The following is a 10,670-nucleotide window of genomic DNA, read 5'->3' on the forward strand; positions in this document are numbered from 1 at the left end:
GCTGTTCCTGAATCGTTGAGTGTGTGTCTTCAGGCTTCTGTACCTCCTCCCTGATGGCAGAGGGGAAGAAGCTGTTCCTGAATCGTCGAGAGTGTGTCTTCAGGCTCCTGTACCTCCTCCCTGATGGCAGAGGGAAAGAAGCTGTTCCTGAAACGCTGAGTGTGTGTCTTCAGGCTCCTGTACCTCCTCTCTGGTGGCAGAGGGGAAGAAGCTGTTCCTGAATCGTTGAGTGTGTGCCTTCAGGCTCCTGTACCCCCTCCCTGATTGCAGAGGGGAGGAGGCTGTTCCTGAATCACTGAGTGTGTGTCTTCAGGCTCCTGTACCTCCTCCCTGATGGCAGAGGGGAAGAAGCTGTTCCTGAATCGTCGAGAGTGTGTCTTCAGGCTCCTGTACCTCCTCCCTGATGGCAGAGGGGAAGAAGCTGTTCCTGAATCGCTGAGTGTGTGTCTTCAGGCTCCTGTACCTCCTCTCTGGTGGCAGAGGGGAAGAAGCTGTGCCTGAATCGTTGAGTGTGTGCCTTCAGGCTCCTGTACCTCCTCCCTGATGGCAGAGGGGAAGAAGCTGTTACTGAATCGTTGAGTGTCTGTCTTCAGGCTCCTGTACTTCCTCCCTGATGGCAGAGGGGAAGAAGCTGTTACCGAATCGTTGAGTGTCTGTCTTCAGGCTCCTGTACCTCCTCCCTGATGGCAGAGGGGAAGAAGCTGTTCCTGAATCGTCGAGTGTCTGTCTTCAGGCTCCTGTACCTCCTCCCTGATGGCAGAGGGGAAGAAGCTGTTCCTGAATCGTTGAGTGTCTGTCTTCAGGCTCCTGTACCTCCTCCCTGATGGCAGAGGGGAAGAAGCTGTTCCTGAATCGTTGAGTGTGTGCCTTCAGGCTCCTGTACCTCCTCCCTGATGGCAGAGGGGAAGAAGCTGTTCCTGAATCGCTGAGTGTGTGCCTTCAGGCTCCTGTACCTCCTCCCTGATGGCAGAGGGGAAGAAGCTGTTCCTGAATCGTTGAGTGTGTGCCTTCAGGCTCCTGTACCTCCTCCCTGGTGGCAGAGGGGAAGAAGCTGTTCCTGAATCACTGAGTGTGTGTCTTCAGGCTCCTGTACCTCCTCCCTGATGGCAGAGGGGAAGAAGCTGTTCCTGAATCACTGAGTGTGTGTCTTCAGGCTCCTGTACCTCCTCCCTGATGGCAGAGGAAAAGAAGCTATTCCTGAATCGCTGAGTGTGTGTCTTCAGGCTCCTGTACCTCCTCCCTGATGGCAGAGGGGAAGAAGCTGTTCCTGAATCGCTGAGTGTGTGTCTTCAGGCTCCTGTACCTCCTCCCTGGTGGCAGAGGGGAAGAAGCTGTTCCTGAATCGTCGAGTGTCTGTCTTCAGGCTCCTGTACCTCCTCCCTGATGGCAGAGGGGAAGAAGCTGTTCCTGAAACATTGAGTGTGTGTCTTCAGGCTCCAGTACCTTCCCCTGATGGCAGAGGGGAAGAAGCTGTTTCTGAATCGTTGAGTGTGTGCCTTCAGGCTCCTGTACCTCCTCCCTGATGGCAGAGGGGAAGAAGCTGTTCCTGAATCGTTGAGTGTGTGCCTTCAGGCTGCTGTACCTCCTCCCTGATGGCAGAGGGGAAGAAGCTGTTCCTGAATCGTTGAGTGTGTGTCTTCAGGCTCCTGTACCTCCTCCCCGATGGCAGAGGGGAAGAAGCTGTTTCTGAATCACTGAGTGTGTGTCTTCAGGCTCCTGTACCTCCTCCCTGATGGCAGAGGGGAAGAAGCTGTTCCTGAATCGTTGAGTTTGTGCCTTCAGGCTCCTGTACCTCCTCCCTGATGGCAGAGGGGAAGAAGCTGTTCCTGAATCGTTGAGTGTGGGTCTTCAGACTCCTGTACCTCCTCCCTGATGGCAGAGGGGAAGAAGCTGTTTCTGAATCGTTGAATTTCTGCCTTCAGGCTCCTGTACCTGCTCCCTGATGGCAGCAATGAGAAGAGATCGCACTCTGGGCAATGGGGGTCCTTAATGATGGACTCCGTCTATGTGACGCATCGCTCCTTGAAGATGTCCTGGACGCTGGGGAGGCCGGTGCCCGTGATGGAGCTGACCGAGTTTACAACTTTCTGCAGCTTACTTTGATCCTGTGCAGTGCCCCCCCGCCCCACCATACCAGATGGTAATGCAGCCAGTTAGAATGCTCTCCATGGTACAATCTGTAGAGATTTTCGAGTGTCTTTGCAGACATACTAAATCACCTCAGCCTCCTCATGATATATAGCCAATGTTGTGCCTCCCTTGTAACTGCATCAATATGTTGGGCCCAGGATGGATCCTCAGAGATCTTGACACCCAGGAACTTGAAATTGCCCACTCTTCTCCCTCTATGAGGACTGATCCCTCGTCTTACCCCTTGAGGTCTGCAGTCAGTTCTTTGGCCTTCCTGACGTTGAGTGCAAGGTCAAAGAGAACCCCCCTCCCTCACTGTTGGCCTGACGGGTGTCCCCGGTACCGCTACCTGTGCAACAGCCGAGTGTGCTGTCCCTACTGGGCATAAGGTTGGAGCATTGAAGGGGTGGGAGAGGGCATTGTTGACATTGGTACCGTGGCTCAGTATTGAAAATCTGCCTCTCTCTCCAGGCTGATGCGCATGGAAATCCAACAGAGGCAGGAGCAGAACGAAATGTTTCTCAAAGGCCGGAGGTTCCCCGAGAAGGACCAGCGAGGAGAGTCCCCATGGCAGAAGAATCCGACCCGGTTGGCCTTGGTGACGCCGAAGTCACCAGAAGAGCCGCAGACGTCGCCATCCTCCACTCCCGTAACTATCTTTTGGTTGGCATGCTCGGTCGCCTTAGGTGGGACTGATGATTTGATCTACGAGGGGCCTAAGGTCGAAGGGGTCAATTTTAGAAAACCTGGCACATTCTAATTTTCAACACAGTCCCCTCCTACATTCACACACTTAATTCCAGCGGTCGTGGAGCATACGGATCTTGGACCTCCAGAAAGTGTCCACAGCAGGGGTGATCGATAAGTTCGTGGCCTAAGGTAGGAGGAGATGAGTTATGAACTTCAAACTTTCTGCGTCATCACTCAAAAGAGTTGAACTGCACGTGCATGTAATGAGAGCTGTATAACTCATCTCCTTCTACCTTAGGCCACAAACTTATCAATCACCCCTGCTGTGGACCACCTGGAGGTTCAAGATGCCGACTTCTACAAAGAAGGGATCCGTCTGCTCCACGACCGCTGGAATAAGTGTGTGAATGTAGGGTGGGACTATGTCGAAAAATAAATCTATCCATGTAGGTAGAGATTAGGAATAGTAAAGGGGAAAAAAATCACCGGTGGGAGTCGATCGCACCGAATAATAACATGACAGTGGCAGAGGCAATAAACAGAGAGATCTCAGGCATGTAAGAATGGAACAGCAGTTATCATGGGGGACTGACTTGCACATAGATTGGGTGAATCAAACTGGTTGGGGCAGTCTTGTGGAGGAATTCACAGAATGCATAACTGATGGCTTTCTTGAACAGCATGTTACTTAACCTACAAGAGAATGTATTATCGTAGATCTGGTCCTGTGCAATGAGACAGGTAAGACTCGTGATCTTGTAGTTAGGGATCCTCTTGGAAAGAGTGATGACCGAGTTTCCCATACAAACGGAGGGTGCAAACGTTCTATCTGAAACCAGTGTGTTATGTCTAAAGAATGGAGGCTGCAATGGGATGAGGAAGGATTTGGCTAGTGTAGGCTGGGAACACGGGACTACTGGGGAGCAGTGGAAGACTTCCAAAGAGATTTTTCACAGTGCTCAACAAAAGTATCTTCCAGTTAAAAACGAGGTCAGTAAGGGTGGGGAGAGCCAGTCTCGGATAACTAAGGAAATAAAAGAAGGCGTCAAACTAAAATCTTGTGAATAGAAAGACTCCGAGAGTAGCGGGGATCTGGAAGACTGGGAAAACTTTAAAAAGCAACAAAGAACCATCAAGGAAGTAATGAAGAAAACAAACTAGCACAAAATATAAAAACAGATAGTAAAAGCTTTTACAATTATATGAAGTGGAAAAGGATGGCTAAAGTGAACGTAGGTTCCTTGGAGGATGAGAAGGGGAATTGATGTTGGGTAATGAGGAAATGGCTGAGGCTTTGAATGACTATTTTGTGTTGGTCTTCACGGTGGAGGACATGTTTAACATGCCAATGAGATGTTATGGGAGGTGAGGACCCCGATACAATAGCTATCACTAAAGAGGTAGTTTTGAGCAAACTTGTGGGCCTGAAGATAGACAAGTCTCCTGGCCCTGGTGGAATGCATCCCAGGGTACTGAAAGAAATGGCAGAAGTTATAGTAGAGGCTTTGGTGATAATTTACTAAAGTTCTCTCGACTCTGGGCAGAGTCTGGCGGATTAGAAGACGGCGAACGTTATGCCACTGTTCAAAAAAGGATGTAGGCAAAGGCAGGTAACTATAGGTCAGTTAGTTTAACATCTTGTAGTTGGGAAATAGTGAGGCATCTGGCAAGAAATGGATCCATCAGGCAGATGCAGCGAGGGCAGGTCCTGTTTGACAAACTGACCAGAGTTCTTTGAGGGTATAACGAGCGCAGTGGATAGAGGGGAACAGGTGGATGTTATTTACTTGGATTTCTGGAAGGCGTTCGATAAGGTGCCACATAAAAGACTTATCCGTAAGGTAAGGATGCAAAGGGTTGGGGTGATGTATTAGCATGGATAGAGGATTGGTTAACTGAAAGAAAGCAGAGAGTTGGGATAGATGGGTGTTATTCTGGTTGGCAATTAGTGGTGAGCGGTGTGCCCCAGGGGGTCGACACTGGGCCTGCAATTGTTCACGATATACATTAATGATCTCGAAGAGGGAACCAAGTGTAGTGTGTATCTAACTTTGCTGATGATACTAAACTGAGTGGAAAAGCGAATTGTACAGAAGATACAGAGAGATTATAGGTTAGGTGAGTGGGCAAGGGTCTGGCAGATGGGGTACAATGTTGGTAAATGCAAGATCATCCACTTTGGGAGGAAAACGGGAGGGCAGTTTATGATTTAAACAGTAAAAAATTACAGCATGTTGCTGTGCAGAGGGACTTGGTGCTTGTGCATGAATCACAAAAGGCTGGTTTGCAGGTGCAGCAGGCTATCAAGAAGGCAAATGGAATGTTGGCCTTCATTGCTAGAGGGATTGAATTCAAGAGCAGGGAGGTCATGCTGTGACTGTACAGGGTACTGGTGAGGCCGCATCTGGAGTACTGTGTGCAGTTCTGGTCTCCGTACTTGAGGAAGGATATACTGGCTTTGGAGGTGGTGCAGGGGAGGTTCACAGGTTGATACCAAAGATAAAGGGTTTAGAGATTATGAGGAGAGATTGAGTAGCCCGGGACTGTTCTCGCTGGAATTCACAAGAAAGAGAGGAGATCATACAGAAACATATAAAATTATGAAAGAGATAAGAGGCAAGAAAGTTGTTTCGACTGGTAGGTGAGACTAGAACTAGGGGCATAGCCTCAAAATTTGGGGGAAGAGATTTAGGAGGGAGATGAGGAGGAACTGCTTTTCCCAGAGAGTGGTGAATCTGGAATTCTCTGCCCAGTGAAGCAGTGGAGGCTACCTCAGTAAATATATTAAAGACAAGGTTGGATAGATTTTTGCATAGGAGGGGAATTAAGGGTTATGGAGAAAAGGCAGGTAGGTGGAGATGAGTCCATGGCCAGATCAGCCATGATCGTATTGAATGGCGGAGCAGGCTCGACGGGCCGAATGGTCTACTCCTGCTCCTGTTTCCTATGTTCTTATGTTCTAAGTCATTCTAAGGGCTGAAGGAGGAATCTGATAGGAGTGGAGAGTGGAGAAACAGAATCAGGAGGGGAAGAGGGATAAGATGGGCAGGTGGACAACATCCAACCTGCTCTGGTAGCCACAGTATACATGTGGGCTGTCCTGGGACTCTGGACAACGGTGACCCCCCCAGGACATTGAAAGTTGGGACTTAACAACAGCTGGGTCATTGAATGTCAGGGGGAAGCAGTTAGATGCCCTCTTGCTGGAGATACCATTACCTGATGTACTCGTGGCATGATAACTTGGCTTTGCGGTGTCTGGCTGTAACATTGAAGAGCCCCCAGCCTACTCTCTCCCCTGTACCACTGGGACCTTTCTCAACTGTCTGCTGTGGTAGTGAAATCTGCCCCAATACCTTGTAAATTAGGTTTCTTTGAGGACAAAGAAGTCTGGCTGTGAGAAACGAGCTTCGATTGTGTATAGCTTTTCATTGATGACATGAACTATTTTTCTAACCACCGGTAATTTTTCCCCTCCCCCTTCCCCGTTCTTCAATTCCCCATTCTGATCTCTTCTCCTCACCTGCCTATCACCTCCCCTGGTACCCCTCCTCCTTCCTTTTCTCCTGTGGTCCACTCTCCTCTCCTATCAGATTCCTTCTTCAACAGCCCTTTTACCTTTTCCACCTATCACCTTCCAGTTTCTTACTTCATCCCCCTTTCCCCACCCACCTGACTCCACATATAATCTTCCAGCCTGTCCTCCTTCCCTTCTCCCCACCTTTTTTATTCGGGCTTCTTCCCACTTCCCTTTCCAGTCCTGGAAACGTCAACTGCTTATTCATTTCCATAGATGCTCAGTGACTTGCTGAGTTCCTCCAGTATTTTGTGAGTAGAATTCCACTTGTCTTTGCCATCATTTACATTACTCGCAGCTAACTTTCTGTGACCTCCCTCTGCTCTCCCTGTACAGTAACATTCTGTGATCCCCCTCCCCCTTTCCCCTCCCCTCCCTCCCCCTCTCCCCCTCCCTCTCTCTCTCCCCTCTCCCCCTCCCTCCCCCTTCCCCTCCCCTCTCTCTCCACCTCTCTCTCCCTCTCTCCCTCTCTCCACCTCTCCCCTCCCTCTCCCCCTCTCCCTCCCCCTTCTCCTCTCCCCGCTCTCCCTCCTCTCCTCTCCACCCTCTCTCTCTCTCTCATTTTCCTTTACTACACCTTTCACCATTATCATGGTCTTTGGCACTGTGGGCAGTGCGAAACCTCTCCTGGACAGTGTCTTTACAAGACAGGTGACCCCCCCCCCCCCCCCAGCCATTATCAATACTCTTCAGAGATTGTCTGCCTGGCGTCAGTGGTCACATAACCAGGACTCGTGATCTGCACCGGCTGCTCATACGACCGTCCATCACCTGCTTCCTTAGCTTCACATAACCCAGACTGGGGGGGCCAAGCAGGTGCTACACCTTGCCCAAGGGTGACCTGCAGGCTAGCGGAGGGAAGGAGCACCTCACACCTCCTTTGGTAGAGACGTATCCCCACCCCACCACACCGTTAACCACACATGACAGTCCAGTTCCCCTGTGGCGTTTACCCTTTAGGGGAACATCTAAAATAACACACACACAATGCTGGTGGAACTCAGCAGGCCGGGCTACCTCTACGGAGAGGAATAAAGATATTTTGGGCCGAGACCCTTCGTTAGGACTGGAAAGGAAGGGGAAGGAAGCCAGAATAAGGTGGGGGGAGGAGTACAATCTGGAAGGGAAATATCTCCATCTCTTTAGAAAGTTCTTATTGTGACTGTTGTATTACTCCTTAAGACAGTAAATTCTAAATCACAACTGGCTATGTTAAAAAAGAAATGACTTCATTGCCCCTCTGACCCAGGCCTAGGCTGAGTCCAGGCTGAACAAGGGGCCTGAGCAGAAACCCAGGAACTGGGATCTCAGTAACCAAAGGGAAGAGATTTATGGCAACTTGAGAATGATCCTAAATCTGTTTCCTCCAGTTACCGACCCTCCTGCTGCTGAAAGCAGTTTTCTACTGACCCACCTTCCACTATTTGATTGCCTCTAATAAATCTCTCTTTATCATCTGTCTCAAAGGGGAGTAGCGCTGGGGCTTCTCATGTCTCACCACATTAAATGGTCCCCTCTCCCTGGGGCCGGCTGCTCACTGACCTGTTCCGGTGTCGGGAATGGCATTATTAGTGTCATGTTCTATAATATCGTGGGAATAAATCTTTGACTCCATCGTGTTCCTGTCACTGGTGCCATTGTCGTGGTTTCGTCTCAGTCTGAGGCGAAACTGTGCTATTCCGAGCGTCACAAGTTCAGGAAGTTCATCTGACACTGACTGCCAAGATTTTTTTTTTTTACTGAGTGTTTTAAAATGCCAGCTGTTTTCAAAGTTGCTTTCCTCTCTCTCCTTCAGACCAGCCAAGTGCTAGAAGTTGTCTCTAGCCCAAGCCAGGCCGCAGGCGGCGGGGAGGAGAATGTGGGCCACAGCTCTGAATTGTCTCCAGGCAGAGCAGATGTCGAGCAGGAGCGGGCTTCCGAACAGAATGCCGACAGCTCAGAACACTGCTCGCTGCTCCAGAATCGAGCCCCAGCAGAGCAGGAAGAACCCGACCAGAGGCAGCGGCAGACGGAGGTTCCCTCGGAGATCACTGCTGAAGTACAAGACGGGACTGCTGGGAGTGAAGCGGAGAACCAGCCGGGGGCAATTGTCCAAGAGCTGGAAGCCGAGCTGGAAGCTCACTCTGGGGCCCGGGCAGTCGAGGAAGAGAGTCCGAGCCACCAGACGTCTTCCGAAACCAGCTCCCAGATTTTATCAGGGTCTCTGGACAAGGTTAATCAAGATCTCCAATTCCAACCAGAGACCTGTCACCAGCCTCAGGCAAAGGCTGGTGTACAGGCTGGAGCAGAGGCCCAAGACCAAAGCCTGCGAGAGGCCCAAGACCAGAGCCTGCGAGAGGCCCAAGACCAGAGCCTGCAAGAGGCCCAAGACCAGAGACTGCGAGAGGCCCAAGCCCAAGGACGGTTACCAGCCCAGGGGCTGCTCCAGAAGGAGTTCCAAGACCAGCCCCCTCCAGGAACTCCATGATCATCCTGAGATGGAAGAAGGGGCTTGTGACCAGGTTCATGAAGAGGTCTGTGAATGTGGCCAAGCAGAGGCCCAACATCAGGATGAGGTAAATTTGGGTCAGATTGCTGTATTAAAGATAAGTTTGGACAGGTCCATGGATGGGAGGGGTATGGATGGCTACAGTCCCAGGTGCTGGTCGACAGGACTAGGCTGAAAGGCCTGTTTATGAACTGAATGACTCTTTGGCTGTGATGTACCATCAATAACTCTTGGAGACGTGAGGCGAGATATAGGCTTTTATTGGCTGGAAGAAAGAACAAGCAGCAATTGACCACCATACTACATCCTGGAGACTGAGGCCGGGGCGGTGTCCCCAATCGCCTTTATATCGGGGTCTGTGGGAGGAGCCACAGGAGCAGTCAGCGGGGGGGGGGGGGGGGCGGGGGGGCGTGTCCAGACAGGTATATGTAGTTCACCCACAGGCTGTTTATCTGTACTCAAATACTCTACCATTGAGCCATACCCCGTGCTCGCTTATAAAATTCATTTTAAAATTTTGTCATTCATGAACTTCTTGGCCTCAGTAAGCCCTAAGACATAGGAGCAGAATGAGGCCATTTGGCCCATCGAGTCTGTTCCACCATTCCATCATGGCTGATTTATTATCCCTCTCAACTCCTTTCTCCGTTTCATTTGACGCCCTGACTAATCAAGAGCCTACCAACCTCTGCTTTAAGACCTGGCCTTCACAGCCGTCTTGTGGCAACGAGTTCCACAGATTCACCGCCCAATGACTCTGTGATCCTCACAGGATTCCGTGCATTTTACAGGCTCTCTCGGGGTTATGACAGGGTTCAGTTCCCGAGATGGGAATGAACAGAAATAGTGCGCGGGGCAGGGTCACGGGAACAACTGCGACAGCGGAGCGAACAGATGCGGGAAGACCCAGTGAGAGGCCAAAATGAACTTGATTGAACTGAATTGACTATTTTCCTTCACGTACACGAGGAGATAAAAAACCTTTACGTTATGTCTCCATGTGCAAATTGTAGTACAGTAAGTTAAACAACAGTACAGTCAGTGTAGCTTAGAAATACATTTATGTCAGTGTGAATTAATCAGTCTGATGGCCTGGTGGAAGAAGCTGTCCCAGAGCCTGTTGGTCCTGGCTTTTATGCTGCGGTACCGTTTCCCGGACGGTAGCAGCTGGAATAGATTGTGGTTGGGGTGACTCGGGTCCCCAATGATCCTTCGGGCCCTTTTTACACAGCTATCCTTGTACATGTCCTGAATCATTGGAAGTTCACAACTACAGATGTGCTGGGCTGTCCGCACCACTCTCTGCAGAGTCCTGCGATTGAGGGAGGTACAGTTCCCCAGACCAGGCAGTGATGCAGCCAGTCAGGATGCTCTCAATTGTGCCCCTGTAGAAAGCTCTTAGGATTTGGGGCCCCATACCAAACTTCTTCAACAGTCTGAGATGAAAGAGGTGCTGTTGTACACACAGCTGGTGTGTACGGACCACGTGAGGTCCTCGGTGATGTGGATGCCGAGGAGCTTAAAGCTGTTCACCCTCTCAACCCCAGATCCATTGATGTCAATAGGGGTGAGACTGTCTCCATTCCTCCTGTAGTCCACAACCAGCTCCTTTGTTGTTATATTGAGGGAGAGGTTTTTTTCTCGACACCACTGTGTCAGGGTGATGACCTCTGCTCTGTGGGCTGTCCTGTCATCGCTACTGCTCGGCCTGAACCGGCCCCGTTTGTAGTGGCTTGGCTGGATGGAGAATGCAGTGTGGGCAGCGAACTTACCAACTTACAGAAG

General features: G+C 50.5%; 1 protein-coding gene across 1 annotated transcript in view; it reads left to right on the plus strand.

The window, feature by feature from the left end:
* The window catches only part of LOC140741404 (tubulin polyglutamylase ttll6-like), a 77,176-nt gene extending 68,312 nt beyond the window's left edge, over positions 1-8,864 (plus strand). Inside the window, exons 10-11 of the mRNA XM_073071572.1 lie at positions 2,602-2,779; positions 8,193-8,864. Coding sequence (XP_072927673.1) covers positions 2,602-2,779; positions 8,193-8,864 — 850 coding nt within the window. The remainder of the gene's footprint in view (positions 1-2,601; positions 2,780-8,192) is intronic.
* The last annotated feature ends 1,806 nt before the right edge of the window (positions 8,865-10,670 follow it).

This window comes from Hemitrygon akajei, chromosome 18 (assembly GCF_048418815.1).
Source record: "Hemitrygon akajei chromosome 18, sHemAka1.3, whole genome shotgun sequence".
In the NCBI taxonomy this organism is placed as follows: domain Eukaryota; kingdom Metazoa; phylum Chordata; class Chondrichthyes; order Myliobatiformes; family Dasyatidae; genus Hemitrygon; species Hemitrygon akajei.